This window comes from Eleutherodactylus coqui, chromosome 1, assembly GCF_035609145.1.
Source record: "Eleutherodactylus coqui strain aEleCoq1 chromosome 1, aEleCoq1.hap1, whole genome shotgun sequence".
Lineage (NCBI taxonomy): Eukaryota > Metazoa > Chordata > Amphibia > Anura > Eleutherodactylidae > Eleutherodactylus > Eleutherodactylus coqui.
The window spans coordinates 327,736,685-327,755,434 of NC_089837.1; the positions used below are offsets into that span (position 1 = coordinate 327,736,685).

General features: G+C 40.3%; 1 protein-coding gene across 2 annotated transcripts in view; it reads left to right on the plus strand.

The window, feature by feature from the left end:
• Positions 1–18,750, plus strand: part of USP32 (ubiquitin specific peptidase 32) — a 229,128-nt gene that overhangs the window by 78,405 nt on the left and 131,973 nt on the right. For both annotated transcript variants that reach the window (XM_066575111.1, XM_066575112.1), the window contains exons 3-5: positions 1,836–1,941; positions 5,128–5,246; positions 5,551–5,710. In XM_066575111.1, the coding sequence (XP_066431208.1) occupies positions 1,836–1,941; positions 5,128–5,246; positions 5,551–5,710 (385 nt within the window). The remainder of the gene's footprint in view (positions 1–1,835; positions 1,942–5,127; positions 5,247–5,550; positions 5,711–18,750) is intronic.

Sequence of the window (18,750 nt, forward strand, 5' to 3'; positions counted from 1 at the left end):
GTCCCAATTAATGTTACCGATAGTAGTTCTAAGCTCATCAAATTTTGCTTTACTAAAGTTTAGTTTCTTTGTCACTCCCTGATAAGGCTTCCTATAGATTGACAGCTGGAAGTTGATTATATTGTGGTCACTGTTCCCCAAGTGCCCCTCAACCTGTACCCCCTTTATTCGGTCTGGTTTGTTAGTTAGTACTAGGTCCAGAATGGCCCTCCCTCTTGTTGGTTCCTGCACAAGTTGGTTCAGGTAATTGTCTTTAATTACTCTCAAGAATTTGTCACCCCTGTGAGATTTGCAGGTTTCCTTCTCCCATGTTATATCTGGATAATTAAAGTCCCCCATGATAATTACTTCATTGCGCTTTGACACCTCCTCTATCTGCCTTAGTAGTAAGTTTTCAGTTTCTTCTGTTGCTTTTGGTGGTCTATAGAAGACCCCTATCAGGATTTTGTTATTTTTTCCTCCCTGTATTTCAACCCACAGAGATTCCACCTGTTCGTCTCCTACCCCTATATCCTCCCGTAGCCTCGGCTTCAAGTTCGATTTGACGTACAGACATACCCCTCCCCCTTTCTGGTTCCTTCGGTCTCTTCTGAAGAGATTGTACCCCTGCAAATTCACCGCCCAATCGCACTTATCGTCAAGCCATGTTTCCGTTACTCCGACTATATCATAGTTTTCATCAGTCATTCTCGCTTCAAGCTCACCCACTTTACCAATCAGACTTCTTGCATTCGTGGTCATACAATTTATATCATTTTTTTTGTTTTTTAAATTTGTTTTGTTTCTATTCGTACTTATGGCTGATCTATCAATTCTAACTGTACTAACCCCACCCCCAGATTTATGGAACTTTGCCTTCTCTAGCTGACTGTAGGGATAAAATTTCTGTTGGTAATTTTGGAGAGTGGGTGGGGTGGGGGGTATGCCCTCATGAGAAAAATGGGTTAGAAAGTATAGATTTTTCTCCAATGCTATTTTTTCCCCTCCTTTTTTACGGAGATGTGCAGCACCAGAGTTTTCTGTTTCAGCCAGTCTTCTCAGCTCCTTGCAAAAATGTACAGTATGTAGCAGCGTGGTTATTTGATATCCACGATCTACTCAAGATGGCAACCTATGTATTATCTAGATCAATTCATTATGCTCTGTTCACATTAGTGTTGTGGCGTTTTATAATAGAGCTATATGCTGAATCTATCCTCAGACGGATACGGATCAGTTTGTCATTTTTGTAGAACATGGTCATGTATTCAACTACGTTATTATGTCCTTCAAATATTACGGCAGTGAATTGAAACCATGTCAGACGGACACCTTTTGATCTCTGTTTGTCTAATTAAAGCTAAGGTTTCCGTTCAGGGTTCTTTTTGAATACTGTTTTCTGCTAGTTGTTCTGCTGGTTGTAATTTCTTGTTTCAAATCTTAACAATGTTAATAAAAAACATCCGAATGTTGCACGATACAGTTAGGCTGGGTTTACACTGGGCGGATTTGCCGCGGGTTTTGAAGCAGCGCTTCTCCTGGTGGAAATCTCGTGGTTTTTCGCTGCGGGCAAACCTTGAGATTTCCACCGGGATTACGGTGAGTGAGAACCCAGCCTTAAACTTATTTTAAAAAATCTGCATACTGGGATCATATGCGGTATAGGAATGTCTCATTTGTAATTAATACTGATATCCGCAGCCATAATTACACCTGTATGTTATGTTATTGAAAATACCAATAGTAATAATTGGAAAGAAAATATGTGAAAATTAGACCGAGCCAATACTGTGCCGTGTGTATGTCTACTATGTGTATATCAGTGGTTAACGTTCGTTTTATTGTGTTTTTGTTAGGTCATTTACTGCTCTTTTGGTGGGACCTCAAAAGGCTTACACTTCAATAACTTGATAGTGGGACTTGTTCTTCTTACAAGAGGTCGAGATGAAGAGAAGGCTAAGTGTAAGTATCACTTTCACCTCACTTCATTACTGGCTTTCCACAGAAAACAAACCACACCTGGGACAAATGTGCAAATTGTCATGACATTAACGTTCACTTACAAGTTGCTAAAAATGAAGCTTTGGCTGTAAATAGAAAAGACCATAAAAATGCTCTGCTTTCTAGTCCTTTTTATCTATGCAGCTTATCAGGAGAACTTACATTGTTTCTGTGTATTCTCAAAAGAGTGATTTACGGGTCTGCCCTTCCGTGTAAACACGGGGCTCGATAGGGCAGGCGAGCGAGTATTGATTGGTTTTTAGCTCACCTAAAAACCAAGTGACTATTGACATGCAAACAGGCAGTCGTTCCTCTGAGTAACTGCCTGTTTACTCTGAATGGAAGCGGGCAGCCGGAAGAGATCTCTGGTGCGCTCCACCATGCACCAGAGTGAAAGTCGTTGAAACGGCTGTGAGGTGTTCAAGTTCACGACAGTTGTCTTGTGTAAAAATGCCCATACCTGCCATTTAATGAGAAATTACTCCTCTGTCCCCTGTTACCTATAAATGGGGCTTTGATAATTAAAAAAGGCCAGTTTTATATCCTGTTCCTTGTTTATAATTGCAAATATGAGCACTATCTGAGCAAATCAGAAATGCTGTAATCGCTAAGCACAAGCAGTCTAAGGCTGGGTTCACACGGGGCAGATTTGCAGCGGAAATTCCGTGCGGAATTTCGCCGCGTCAAATCCGCATGCGGCCGCTAATCCCGGGATTAGCCAGCCAAGTGGACGAGATTTCTCAGAAATCTCATCCACACGGGACGGCAAATCCGCTGTGGCTAAGCCGGCAGAAGCCGCCGCTGCAGCGCAGATTTGCCCATCGCAGCATGTTCATTTTTTTTTACCCCCCGCTGCGCCCGCGCTCTCCTCTATCGGAGCACCAGCCACAGCGGAAGAGCGAGCGGACGGGCCGCTTCAAAACCGCCGCGGGTTTTGAAGCAGTGGTTCTGCCAGCGGAAATCTCGTGTTTTTTTGCTACGGCCAAACCGCGAGATTTCCGTCGAGAATCCGCCCTGTGTGAATGAACCCGGCCTAGAGGATACAAGCAATGTTTCTTCTAAGGCTTTGTGGCTGTTGAGCGGAGCAGTTATGGAGCTGGGTACTGTTCCATCCAAGATGAGTGATCTGTTAATAACGTTTCATTGCAAATAAGGAAGATGGAACAACACCTCTATATCTAACACCTCCATTGGATGGCAGCAAATCTATATACCCGACCCTTTATACAGGTCTGTAGAGCAATTCTTGGGAATTGAAAGCCAAGCCAGAATCCATACACCGACATTTTGCCCCTCATCAGTGTGCAGTAGGATCCTGGCTTGGTTAGTGAGAGGCCTGTGACGTGGCTTGAGAGAATAACATCACTCCTTAGGGAGAGCAGCAAAAAGGTGAGTGAAGAGACTTATAAGGCCATCCATGCTCCTCTGGGTAATATGCATATTGGCATCATAAGTCTTCCTCACTCAACTTCTAGATGCTCTCCCTAACGAGTGATTTTACTCCTCCTTAGTAACTTTTCATTCAGATTATATGGTTGTTTCTTTTTTTTCTTTACTGCAATTATTGCTGAAAACGCCAAAATATTATGTTTTCTGTGAAATTGCTGCAAAACTGCAGTTTGATTTTATTTAACTGCATTTTTTTATTGCTTTATTGCACTGTCTGAGCAAACCCTTGAAGGGATTACCCTACTTTTAGCTCTTTTATTGTAGGAAGCATACAGCTCTGTACCTTGTGCAGTCCTATTCATATAAATAGTACCAACCTGGGCCTTTTTTCTTTATAGCTGCCCTATAAAGAAAAAAAAAAGCCCTTACGTTGGCCCCAAATTGGCGCAGTTTTCTAACGATTGTTTGTCTTTAGAACAGCAGTTTTATTTGCAAAGCCACTTAAACATTAGCAATCATTTAAAAAATCTGATTTGTGGTTTGACATGCAGTTGCATCTTGTCCGGACAGCAGTTATGTGCTTCTGGACCATATTGTCTACATATACTGGACCCTTTGGATTCACATTTGCGTTCAGAGTCTCCAAACGCAGATCTGGCACAAAATTCTGGACAAGATAGTACAGCATGTTATGCTATTGTGTCTGGGGAAATGCTGAAAGCAGGATGGACTATCGGACCCCATTTTAGTCACCGGCTATAATGGGGTCTGTTGGACTCTGTTCATTTCTGTCATGGGATGGATCCTGCAGTCTGTAGTCCTGTGAGCAGTGCCTTAAGTAGTTTTAGAATGTTGCATGCAACATTGGGTTCTTAAAACATAGACATGCAGACTTTTTACATACGTTATATACATGTACAACAAATATGTACATTACATTCATCCTATACACACGTTACATACGTACACATACATTATAAACTCCTTTAGGCCTATTGCACACAGACGTATTTGCATTGCAGAATCCGGAGCAGTTGTCCGCCTCCAGATTCCGCAGCAAATACTGCCCATTGCATGTTATTGAATGCTTTTCCATGTCCACAAGCAGAAATCTGCGTGATCACCTAGCGACGGTACGGCACAATCTGTACTGCGCATGTGCCCGGCATGCCGGCTGGCACATCTGCAGCACAGATGCGTACAGGAATCCGATCCGGCCATAAGAAGATAAAAATGGACGTTTTAAACTGACCAGCAGTGAGTCTTGTCTTAATCTAATTTGGAGAGAGATGAATTAAAGACTTTGAGAGAGTTGTAGTGGAAGAGACTGCCAGCAGATAGGTGCAAGAAGCTCACAGATGGCTACAGTAGAGACTGTCATTGTTGTCAAAGATTGGCCCGAGTATTCGGGCAAGGTACTTTTAATCTTGTCCATGTTATATACGATCTATAGTCTTTCTTCCTTTTTAGAAATGACCACATATATAGTGACAGGTAAAGTTTTTTTTTCTTGATGTATTTGGACATGCTATTAAATGATTCTGATGAAACGAAGTTGGTACATATGGACTTACCTCCAGATATTGGCCATTGTGTTGATCGTATGTATATATGTATGTATGTATGTATGTGTATATGTGTATATATATATATGTGTATATATATATGTGTATATATATATATATATATATATATATATATATATATATATATATATATACTATTTTAATCTTTAATCATTGTTTTTGGTTCTTGCAGATATTTTTAGCCTCTTTTCCAATGAGTCTGGTAGCTGTGTTGTTCGAGAGGACATGGAGAGTATGCTTTCTGTTGTAGATGGAGAAGTCCCATTGTCATTGAAAAAATGCTTCGCTGAGGTATGTTTTTGCTAGCAAAATGCTTTCTCCTTTCATAGTCTGATTCATGAAGTTGATTTTTGACAGGGAAACTCACTTCATACTTGTTAAATGTTTTTTGTTTTTTTTAGAAGAAATGGCATTGAAGCTTTATAATGTCTTAACTCCTATATATAATCATATTCCATATCAAGTTTTTTTTTTTGTTTTTTTTTTAATTCTGCCATCTGCTAGGATTTGATTATTAGTTAATGTAAAAAACTAGAGCTTTTTGATAGGTCAGCAGTTTATTAAGAATTACTTAATTTGGATATTTTTTTTTCAGGGTGAAAAGGTGAACTATGAAAAATTTCGAAATTGGCTGCTTCAGAATAAAGATGCATTTACATTCTCTCGCTGGTTGTTGTCCGGAGGAGTCTTTGTAACACTCACTGATGACAGCGACACTCCTACTTTCTATCAGACTTTGGCTGGAGTCACACACTGTAAGTCTTTTGGTACCTTTGCTCTTGATCAGTGGGGCTAAGGGGTTATAAACAATTTTTGGAAACCTGCTCACAATGCTGCAAAAACATAAAAGAAGGCATACTCTCCTTACCCAATTGGCACCAGGTATATGGCCTCTGCAGCCGATCGCTGGCTCACTTTGCCAAGTGATTAACAGCGGCAGTCATGTGTCCCTGTAACGGAATGTCTTTGAAGTGCAGAACATTTGGGGGATTCGGGACCGCTGGAACAGGGGTGGTGGGGAACTGAGTGAGGTGAATATGCCGCCTTTTATGTTTGTGCAGTATTTTGAGCAGATTTTCAACTTTTGTTCCCCTGGATAACACCTTTTAAGAATGATTGGACATACATAAGGGCTGTGAAGCCACGTTTGGTATTCAGGATATATCATGTCTACATAGTATTCTATTCTGGGGGAAAATTAGTGAATACTTGGGAATTTTGCTGACCTACAGTACTGTGGAAAAAATGCTGCAAAGTAAGAGTGCTTTCAAGAATAGAAGTGTTGAATTGTTTTTGGTTTTTTTTGTCAATTAACATAATGAAAAATGCAAGAGCAAAAGTAAATCAAAGCGCTATTTGGTGTGACTGTTCTTTGCCTTTTTAACAGCATCAATTTTTCTGGATACACTTGCACACAGTTTATGAAGGAACTTGGCAGGGAGGTTTTTTCCCCCAAATATCTTGGAAAACTAACCACAGATCTTCTGTGGATGTATGGCACTGTCAGTTGCACATACCGTTCTTGGTCATTCCAGGACAAATCATCCAAGGAGTAACCCCTTACCATTTTTGAGTTTTTTTTAAGAAACTTTGCACATTTTTCAAGGTCAAGAAATACAAAGGGTAAATTTTCTGAAGGTCACCATTAACCATCGTTTTTGATAATTCATATCTTAAACTATTAAGCATAGGAACATGTGTAAGGTGTCATTCTCTTTCTAATATGTACATCTATGACATAGATTGGTCCTGTAATTCCAACACAAAAATGTCAAATTCTCTATAATTTTTTTGGAACTGAGCCTCACGAGAGAGAAAGCTGAAAATGTATATTTATATAACATAAATCTATGTATCTGCTCTCATGGCCATATTTTTCACAACCATTTTTAAAACCTATTTTTCCTGTATTTACCACCATATTGCTATTATTTAAATACAGATCATTATTTGCCCAGTACAAAGTGAAATATACAGAGGCAAATACTGATGATTAGAGATGAGCGAGTATACTCGCTAAGGCACATTACTCGAGTGAGTAGTGCCTTAGCCGAGTATCTCCCCGCTCGTCTCTAAAGATTCGGGGGCCGGCGCGGGTGACAGATGAGTTGTGGCGGGGAGCGGGGGGGGGGGGGGGGGGGGGAGAGAGATCTCCCCTCCGTTCCTCCCCGCCCCCTGAATCTTTAGACACGAGCGGGGAGATACTCGGCTAAGGCACTACTCGCTCGAGTAATGTGCCTTAGCGAGTATACTCACTCATCTCTACTGATGACATACGGTTGTAATGTCATCTGAAACAGACGGACATGTTGCCATAAGCTCATTGGAAACTGGCCTATAAGACCGTTTTAAAATTGTGGTTTACATTGTAGAGTACACATCTTCTAATGTGAGATGTAGGATGCACTCTAGAAAAACTGAGGCTTGGTGAACATTTTATCTTATATTGAGGAAAAGCAAGCTAGTATGTCAGGTGTCAAAGACTTTTGTTGTAATTCACCTTTGTAATATTAGCAGGTTCTGGTTTTATGGCATAGATCAAGTATTAAAACCTGTTAGTAGCGGAGATTGTAAAGCTTTTGTTAGAAATGAAGCACCTAGGATTTTTTAAATTGGACACCAGGTTTCCTGTAGGAATGAATTATTGGAATGACTTAACCCTTTCTAATACAATTTCCCTGCCACCGCCACACTCCACAGCTCTTAGTTATTTTGGGTGGGAAACCCATTTTGGATTTTTTGGAATTTCTCAGCAGAAACACATAAAAATGACCTGTTATGATGATTTTAGGAGCAGTTTTTTTGAATATTAAGGCTAGGGTCACACAGGGCGGATTTGCCGCGGTTTTGCCGCAGCAGATCCGCCCGCGGCAAAACCGCCCGCGGCCGCTAATCCTGGGATTAGCCAACCATGTGGATGACATTTCTCAGAAATCTCGTCCACACGGGACAGCTAATCCGCTGTGGTAAATCCGGTTGAAACCGCGGCTGCGGCGGCCGCAGCCGCGGTTTCAAAAGAAGCAGCATGTCCATTCTTTTCTTCATTCCGCTGCGTCCGCGCTCTCCTCTATGGGAGCGCCGGCCGCAGCGCGGCCGGGCCGCTTCACAGCCGCCGCGGCTTAAACTGTGGCGGTTCTCCCGGCGGAAATCTCGCGGTTTTTGCTGCGGCCGATGAAAATCCGCCCCGTGTGAACCCAGCCTAAATGTGAATTGAGTGTTTTACATTGGGAAGATCATTTGTAGTAATTCTGTAAATATACGTATATTGATATTTACATACATTTATATTATAAGCCCATTTGTTTCTCATTTCTCTAATGATACTGTCTGTCTCTGTAACACAGTGCCACACAGAGGCATCCTGTAACTACTTAGAATGTGCATAGCATATGTTTCTAACACTATGCAGAAAAGATCTCCGACATCGGAGCTTTCTTCTGCATAGTGTTAGAAACGTGTGGAACCTCAGCGGACATGGGAGCTAGGCAGGGAAGTCTCTGTGTCTGACAAGGTCCGACACTGGATTGGAAAAAGGTAATGCTTGTTTATTAGAGTAATATGTGACACAGTTTACTTGGAACCTGTATATCCTGTATGTGAAGAGTTAAATTTTCTATGTGCAGTCACTGGTTCATCATCCGTTTTTAATCACCATCAGTTGTGTATCCTGCTAGCCATAAGTAAGCTCAGATGTACCGTGTGAACATGTCAGCACTTTTTTTTAGTTTTTTGATACTCTGTGGAATAAAATTCTGAACTTCTTTATAGTCAAGTTGCTAGATTTTTCTTCTCTTTGCGACTACAAAGAGGATTAATATTTTATTAGTATTATAATCTGCCTTCATAAAGGGGATGTGAGGGGCACAACTGAACACCTGTCTGATCCCCATGTAGTTCTCCAGCACTGAGGAAGTGTCCACATGGATTTTCTCTTTGGCAATCATATGTTTTAGCCAGATGTTCCAATAAATGCTTGTTCTTAGACTATAGTGGTGCTGGAGGGCCACATACTCTTATATATCTTTCTGCACATTTGTACGTTTACTTGTGCCATCTCTGTGCACTGAGAGTTCACTGTGAAACTGGACACCTGCGATCCTGACATAATATAGCAGTGATGTTCTCTGACCACTTGCTCTGCATTCACTTGCACATCATTTCTCAGTGCTTAACCCCCTCCTCTGTAATGCTTCAGCTCCAATAACAGCACATTATCGAACAGCGTGGCTTCCTCCTAGGAGGAGCGAGAAGTGATATTATCCCTGCTCTGCGCTTGGATGGACACAGAACAGACAAGGAAGTGGGGGGACTATTCAGACTATACACTTTAGCAAAATGTATTCTTTTTAAAAAGTGTCTAAGGGTATGTTCACATGTAGTGGGAATGCTGAAGATTCTCCACAGCCGAAAATTCCCTGTCAAAATCCACAGCATTTCCACAAAAGAAACGGTCAAAATCCGCACCATTGGTGTGGATTTTGACTCAAAATCTAATGCGATTTTGACTTGAAATCTAGTGTGGTTCCATAGCTGATTTCAGCAATCAGTGCTTCTCCTCACCTCTTCTCCCTGTCAGTGCACCCCTTCATCCGTTACTCAGCGGCCTGTGCAGTGCAGTGCGATGGGTCAGGTGATGCCACTTCCGCATGATGCGGATTTTGCCTGTTTCTTTTGCAGAAACTTGGATTTTATCGCTGAATTTTTGCTACATGTGTACATATCCTAATGAAAAACAAGGTATATACAAATATTACACACATTTCAAACATTTCCCACAGTACCATATGTATCTATCATCTGCCAATGTCCTCAATTATACATTATTTTATTGTCTGTAAGGCCTCATGTCCACTTGCATAATTATTTTGTGGAATCGACGCGTCTCACCTGCATGTGTGATCTGCGGTTAAATATGCCCATAGGGAATCATTGGGCATAATTTTTCCAAATTTGTGAATCGCACACGCGGGTTACATTTTACCGCGAATGACACGCAGGAGGTCCCCATTCATTTCTTTGCGTGTGGTTTATCCGCAGTACATCCGCAAATACATTTAAGTACATTTGTGGATGCACTGCGGATTGAAGGTTAAATTCAGCAGGAAGGTAGGATTGCAGTTTTTTCCCGTGAAGATGATCGGCTGTGCATCCGCGCGTGAAGAAAGTGCAATCTGCGATCTTCCACAAGCAAAAATAAATCATTTTATTGACTCGCAGTGCATCGGCTGTGGCTATCTGCATGAAATATCTGTGCGTGCCCTGACATGAGGCCTTAGAGGTCAAGTATTTTTTTTTTCTCAAAATCAACAAAACCTTGTGGTAAGAAACTTCAATCGTTGGGGCACATAGATTTTTTTTTTTTGAGAATTCTCTCTGGAGTGGCATAGTTCGAACTAAAATTTCGTACATTTTTGTTCCAATTTTACTTTAACTTGTATTAGAATTACAGTGTTAGGAAAAAACATGTTATAAATCTATATATTTTGATGATATGAATAGAATAACACCTTGCACATCTTCCTACGCCCAATACTTTCAAGATATAAATGATCAAAAATTGGTTCTTGGTGACCTCTGGAAAATTGACCCCAGTGTATTTCTTGACCCAATGAGATTTTTATATATCGTCTAGAAACACACAAATGTGAAAAGTTTAGTGACAATTGAAGATGGTCGGGTATTACTCCTTGGGTGATTTTGTCCTGGAATGACGTACAAGGGAGTCCCCAACTGAAGGTGTCACGCTGGTTTGTATTCATAATGCTAAATGTACAGTGCTGTGTAAAAGGTTTCGGCAGGTGTGGAAAAATGGCTTCAAAGGAAAAATTTTGTCCTGGAATAACCCTTGTAGAGAAAACTAAGCTGAAAGTAATCTCCCACTGTCGAATGTGAAATAAAATGTCATTGCGGGCATTGTGTGGGCAGTTTTAGCGTACAAAGGTATGTTTTATTTTTTCTCTTGGTTGCTTTTAACTTGTTCCCAAGCAAGAGTATTACACGTTAAGGAATGCTGATACATTTAGATATCCTAGAACAAGTGTTGTCAGAGAATCCATTTAAAGCTGGAAACGGTTCTGCAAAAGACTTGTCAGCAGGCCCAGACACAACATATTTTTGCTAGTGGCAAAATTGACACTAGATACTGCCCTCTGTGCCAGCCTTGTTATCTTACCAATCTATGAAACACATGAAAACTTTTATTTTCCATTTAACATTGTAAGATTATAATATTTAAAGAGAACAGAACTGCATCCAAAAATGCATTAATTATTAACAGATGTAATTGAAGCCTGCATTTTCGGCAAGTAAAGGGAGATAAGTGCTGTACTATCTGGATGTGTGTTACGAAATACCCTGAATGTGTGCAGCATTTAACAAAAAAACATTTAATATATAAATATTCAGGTGTAAGTGTATCGCATAGAAGTCCACTTTGGTACGGTACTTTGAATTTGCCCCCCCCCCCCAACAAACACCCCCCTCCCCTGCTGTAGTGCTATGGCAGCCCTTACAACATCAAGGGTATATTCGTACTAATGTAATCTTGCATACAACTGGTTAAAAGGCAAATTCTGGAGATGAGGTATTTATAATTTCATCTGCCTCTGAAACTTTATTCCCAATAGCATAAGTTGGATGTGGGTGCCGCGGACGTGAAACGTCCAGATATACAGTGGAGTTATTCTTGTTTTGCAGTGTTTTTCAGCACTGAACCATTTATATACATGATTAAACCAAACGGGGAAACCTAAGGTGGGTGAAGGTCAAAAGAGGACATATAACAATTACCAAGAGACACCCTTGGTTACCTTCACACCCCGAATTCCAGTTGTGTAAGGCAATAAGGCTAACGATCCAGCAACTCTGCTGGGATACAGAATAACCATTCAGTAACCCCTTGGATTCGGAGCAAGTTATGACCCTGTGGACGCAGCCCATATTTTTTATTCTGACATGCACTTTTGGAATGCTTTTCTAATCCAAGTGATTGTGAGATTTTTTTTAAATTTTTTTTTTAAGGTGAAACGGTCTACTTTTATATTTAGTTGATGTTTTTGTTTATTTTAAAAATCTTATATTTATGAAAATTTTTGAAAAAGTTGCAATTTTCATGCTACATTTTCCTTCTTGTAAGACAGATCCACTCACCAAACAAAATAGGTAAATAACATTTACTGTATGTCCTTTCTATGTTGGCATTATTTCGTAAACCTCCTTCAGTTTTTGGGGGGATATTAAAAAGCTTGTAAGTGTAGGGAAAATTTTTCTAACTTTGTAGAAAATATTCTAAACCTAATTTTAAGGGAACAATTTTTAGTTGGGAAGTGACTTTGAGAGGCTTATATATTAGAAACCCCCATAAATTATCCCATTTTCTTTTGGTGGTTCACAGAAATTAAAGCAAAGTGGAGGAGAAATTTTGAAAAATATATTTTAATTTTTGAGGCATTTTTAAAAAACTATTTTATTAAAAAATAAAAACACATCAAATTTATATTACTTCGTGACAAACCTGAGTGTAACATGGTTCAAGTCTACAAATCAGTTACAATTACTTAAAATAATATACACTGTATAACATAGTGTATTTGGAAAGGTATTTAGTTAAATTCAGGATATAATCACCATACCTGTGGCATACAAAGTGGTACCTAAAAGGGTCGAAGACCTCATTTTGTCCACCAATTGCTGAAATGTATTTTATGTGTGGTTTGTGGTTGATGGCCACACCAAATTCCCCAGATTTTGTAGAATTTATCTGGGCACTAACTATTTTTATATATTTTTTCATACTGGAGAAGAGACTTGACTAGATTACACCATTGGGGGAGCGTCGGGGGTCTCCTGTCCGTCCAGCGCAATGCTACACTCTTATGGGCCAGAAACGGCAGCTTACCAACAAAAATACGGATATGGAATTACTACTGCTTTTCATCCAGCATGCCTAGCAGACATACAGCTGGGTTTGGTGGAAGTGGCACCCCCAATAGTTGTCCCAAGAAGTCTGTAACCTCTCTAGAAGGTGTATACCATCAAACAGCTCCACATCAAATGATTAAAGTTAGCGTTGAGCAAATTTGATTTAACTCTTTCCAATCAAATTTTGGATTCAGGGTTTCCTAAAAGGCTTTCTCTCTTTGCTGTTATACAATGGTGCCATCTGCTGGCTAAATCCAGTGCGTTTGCCTCAGAGAGGCTCCGACAACGGAGTGACTGGCAATAGATGGTAAGAATACCCTGTCGGACATCTTCTGACATTGAAGCTGTACAAGCTTCAATCAGAATGTAGGAAGATGTCAGACAGTGGATTGGAAAGGGTTTATAGGAGTTAGCAGATAAACAAATCAATATTTATTACTCTGGGTCTGCAATTTTTAGAAACATCTCACGTCATCCCGCAACATGACTCAAACATAGGCCTCAGAAATGAAGGAGGACTTTGTTGAATTTGGGTACAATTTCTTTGCTCCATTTCTGGTTTGCAGAGGCCTTGAGGTGGTGCCAAGAGATGAGAGATCCCCCTTCAAAAGATGCCATTTTGGAAACGACACCCCTCAAGGATGATTCCACCTAACACAAGGGGCGTACATGTACAGTGGTTTGCATGAACTCCTTGACAGATGAAACATACACGTACATCGCATTTGCCAAGGGGTTAAAGAAATTTCCACATCTGAACTGTTAATGACCTATACTCAAAATTGGTCATAAACAGCTGATCGGCAATGGGTCCATCAGTCAGGACCTCCACTGATCAGCTGTTCGCCAGACCACTGTTAATTTGTATGATGCCGTAAGTGGACAGCTCGTACACATGGCAGTGGTTCAGATTGGCATTGTAGGCACAGTTCCCATTGAATTCAGTGAAAACAATGCCTGCAATAAGAACCTGGGCTGCGGCCAGGTGTACCAAGCTGTCCCTGCCTTCTCCATATACACACACAGTGGCTTGAAGATCGATGGGGACCCCAGCAGTGGACCCCACCGATCAGCTGTTGATCACTTATCCTGAGTACTTTTCACCAATATTTAAGATATGGACACCTCCTTTCATTAAAATTCATTAAGATAAAGGGTACAAGTGAGTATCCTAATGTTTCAAATGGACACGCAATGAAAAAAGAAAAGCTGTATGTGAGTGCTCTTCACAGTATAACTTGAGGACCAGAAGTGGCATATAGGTCACTTTATGGCAGTGCGTCACAATCCTGTGGATGATCTCAAAAGTGACCGTTTGGGGTTTTTGACAGTACACATCCTATTTCCATAAAAAAAAAAATATATAAATATTTTCGGCTATTTGACACACAAGGATACTTGTTAGTACCGTTCATCTCAATGTATTTTAATAAGTGAATCGTTACTCACTATCCCAGCACAATGGCTCAGTTGGTACTCCGGGACTCCTGGATGTTTTTTGACAGCGGGGCCCATATCCTTTTTTTTTTTTTCTTTTGTTCTTTTGCTAATGGAAGCGGTGTTGCAAGCCCAATGTCTTACCTGTACTTGTCAGAGTTGTGCCTGAAGTCACGTAACTCAGTAAGGTTAACACGATTTACCATTGCCTAGCATTGGATTTACTATGCTATGGGGCACTATCTTTTTATTAAAATTTTCTTGTATTTTAGTTTAGTTTTTTGTATTTAAACTTGCCAGCAAAATCATGCAGCTATTGGCTGCCGTGAGCGTTTACGTTTTGGCAGCGTGCGGCCAGTTGTAATGTATTTGCACCCTGAGGCTTTATGGAAACTAATATTTTGCATGTGTTTTTGCGAAGTCTAGAATACCCAACAATGTGTGCCCTATAGTAGCTCTAGGATTTGGTTAATGAAAAGGTGGGGGCTGCAGTCTTTTCCTAATCGCTGGGCTAATCAGCTAACCTTCTAGTGTGGATTTAGTCTGAATCTATCTCCCATATTATCTTCTTATCTCCTCTGTCATTCTACGTCACACTAAGTAGATTCTTAGTATTCTTTGAGATTACGTACATGTCAGTTTACTGTTTTTGTGGCGTGAAAGTGACTAGACGATGAAGAAATCGCTCTTAGAGTGCGCAAACTTTTATTTTTTTATATGTATAACAACCTAGTGTATTTAGCTTGAAGATGTAAATTTAGTGTGGGTCTAAGGATTTTCTCCATATTAAAATGTATGGAGCATGGTATATTTCTACTGTTGTGAACCAAAAAGAATCACCCCTATAGGTAGGTGAATCCTTTTAAATTTGTTTGGCATTTCAAGTAAGGTTTTGGAAAAACTTTTAATATTACAGAGCAAGGTTAAAACAAAAGAGTCCTATCTTATTACTATTGGTAACATTTTTTTCAAAAAATTGATGGTATGCCCTGAATAATCAGCATTTATATCAAGTTGATTTGATTTAAGTACAATTCTTTTTATTGATACTTTATAATTACAACAATGTTTTAATATGTAGGCGAGTATATTGTCCATATTATTGTTTTCTAAGATGAGTTTAACTGTTTACCATTTTATTTCTTCTATGTGTATGCCGCACATATTGGTTTGACAGTCTATATACACATTAGTAATATTTTCGCTAATCGTTTTCCTGTGCGTGTATTTAGTTAGTCTTTGTGTAATAAAAAATACAGCAAACTCACTTTAGGTATGAATTCTGAAAGGGGTTAGCCCATGAACACATATCCACGGGATAACTGATTCATTTATGATAACTGGAGATTTGATCTCTGAGACGCCGACCAATAATGGTATAACACTTGGTTATCTCCATTAGTCCCATAGACGGTGAATGGAGCTTTACTGCGCATGCGTGGCCACAGATTTATTTAAATGTGGGACTCCGTTTTCCCATTCTTGTGGCTTGTGGGGGTTCCATCTGTCAGACCACAACAATCATACATATATATATAAATGATCGTGGGCCAACCCCTTTAAACAGTCAAAACGTATTTTAATCTATAGTTAGGTCAATCCTGTCCAAACTTTTTCAGTATAGCATCTGTAGAGCTTGAGTTGGGTAATCTGTTACGGCAGGGGTGGCAAACTCCTTTTCATCGAGGGCCACCGAGGGCCACATCAGCCTTATGATTGCCTTCAAAGGGCTAATTGTAATCATAAGACTGTATAAATAACTACTCCGATGGTTTAAGGAGTAGTTACATTTATAGTCTTACAATTACAATCAGCCCTTTGAAGGCAACCATAAATCTAAACCTATAGTTAACCTGAGGCACCATATCACACACTGTCTTCATCAATTGATTATGTTCTGAAAATAACAAGCACAAAACAAAATACAAGCACAACCATTCAAATGTTTTTAAATTCAGGTTTTTAAAAATGCTTACCCATTTTGTTTTCTGCTCGTATGTCTGACACCATTTCCCCATGGTCAGTGTGTCTGTCTGGTTTTAAGTCTTGTGCTATAGCAATCCGTAAAATAGCATGATCTGTGATTAGTTAGATTTATTGAAAACATGCAGTTGCAGAGATAGGTGCTCCCAAACATTGAGAGAACATGGGTGGCATGACGTTAGAGCTATGGTATCAAACGGGGCAGTAGATGGTATAAGTTCTCGATTTTTAGCATCCTCAAACTTTGCTGTTAGGCCACTATCACTTTGAATATCAATTAACTCAAGGTGATGGGGTGCACTGTTGACATCAGCGGTGAAAGGGTTGGCAAAGATGGCAAAGCTTGAGTGCTGTTTTTTAAAGTCAGAGAAGCGCTATTCAATCTCCTCAATTAACCGGTTCAATTTGGTAGTAAACCGAATGCATGAAAAAGAGAACTGAGCCTGAGATGCTCTGACAAACAGGAAAGTGGGTAAGGTTGTTCTGGTAGAGTTGGGACTTCCAAAGGGGAAGTTTACGCTAGAAAGCTGTGATCAATTCTGACAAGTGATGACTTATTTGCGTCCTTGCAGTCTCTGATTCAGTTGGGCGAGATGTTCAGTTATGTCACACAACATAGTAAAAATCACACAGCCAATTGGGATTTGTCAGCTCTGACAGGTTTTCCTTTCCTTTTTGTATGGAAAGTGCAGTTTATTCCGTAAACTTAAAAAAATCATTTTAAGGACTGTGCTACTCATCCGACCTTACTTCTGTGTGGTATGGCACGTCTCCAGGCTCTGAGTCCATCCCCTGTAAAAACACCTGGAACTGGCGATGATTCAAGCTACGGGCCCAAATGAAGTTCACTGGTTTTATGACCATGGCCATAATATCTAGTTCCAGAACCTTTCGGCACAGAGCTTCTTGATAGATAATTCAATGATACCTTATCAGAGGTGTGTGGCAGTAACCATTTTTGTATTTTCTCCTTCATTAGTCTAACCAAGCCTGTTTTTTCTTGACATATTGAAGGAGGGCCATCGTTAGTTAGTCCCACCAACTTTTCCATTATGTTTACTTATAGACTTTTCCACCGCATCAAAAATTGTTTGTTGCCCCATGCATTGCAATTACATGTAAGTGCTCCTCAGTGACAGAGAAGTCTATCGTCACACCAATTAATAGTTGCGCTGTGTTGTCTGTCCTTTCATCAACAGCTAGTGAAAGTCTGATAACTGCATTACTCTTGAGCCAGCTGTGTTGTCAGATTTCCTATTAGTTCATTAACTCTGTTTGGAATGGTGTTTCTTGACAAACAGTCATCTTTGAGGTCCCCTGTCCACGGGCGTTGCGGTATCCCGCAGCGTATCTCTGCCGCCGCAGTGATTCTCTGCTCGTGGACACGGGGCCGACGCTTTCCATAGCAACGCTTCAGACGGCGTGGTTCGCCGGTGATTTACTGCCGGCAAAATCGCAACCGTGGACAGGGGGCCTAAAGCTGTGTATTGGATCGGGTCGTACCTGCTCACACACCTTTGGCATGCACCACTTCATAGCTTGAGTGATTTCTTCAGCTACAATAAAGCTAGCTTTCACACCTTCATCGTTTTTGGCGGTTGCTTTTGTGAACATATTCTGCTGCAATTGCAGCCTGCCTTTTAATTCTTGGACAATTTGTTGTCTTACTTCGAAACTATATTTAGCATACTTGGTTCCATGTTTGGGCTTTAAATGCTGACACATATTGTACTCCTTTACCACCGACACTGCCTCATAACTCTAAAGACCTGCTTGTTTTCCTACTTGAAGCACAAACTTTCATTGCCTTCCTTCTGCATCAATTTTTCTCTTGTTGGACATTTTGGGATTCAAATTGTTCCACCAGAGATGTTCTAGTACACCACCTAAGTAAAAGACCAAGATGTCTTTTAGGACCAGCTTAGAGAATAGCCAGCCCCTTCCACCTCTTTAGCACCAAGCTGTGTCCGAAATAATGTCTCTCCTGGTACCCTCCATAGTAAATCGATTTGGGGGAAGGTCTAGGTGGATAGGGTGCATTTGTGTAAGTAGCCCCCAATTAGGTTGATGCCCCCAGTAGGTATATCCCTCCTATTAGGTAGGTGACCTAGTATGTAGGTAACTATTCCCCCCAGAAGGTAGGCAATTTCCCAGAGTTGATAAAAACCCAGGTTTAGAGCCTCATCATGACTGGGGTTTACCATGGCGGTCGCTATGGGGTATACATGAGATATCTTTTTCCCAATTTGATTATGATAATACCCAAGTTATTTTCTTTTTTTCCCACAAGTTCTACTGATCTGATGAAGCTGAAAGGACACTTCTTTGGGTTTATGGGACACACTTGCATGTCATGTGGCTTCTACAAGAAATGGGAAATTTACTTAGTAACTTACAATTGAGGTTTATTTGCCACGGTTTTGAGATATACTGGTAGATCCCGTCTACTGTTAAA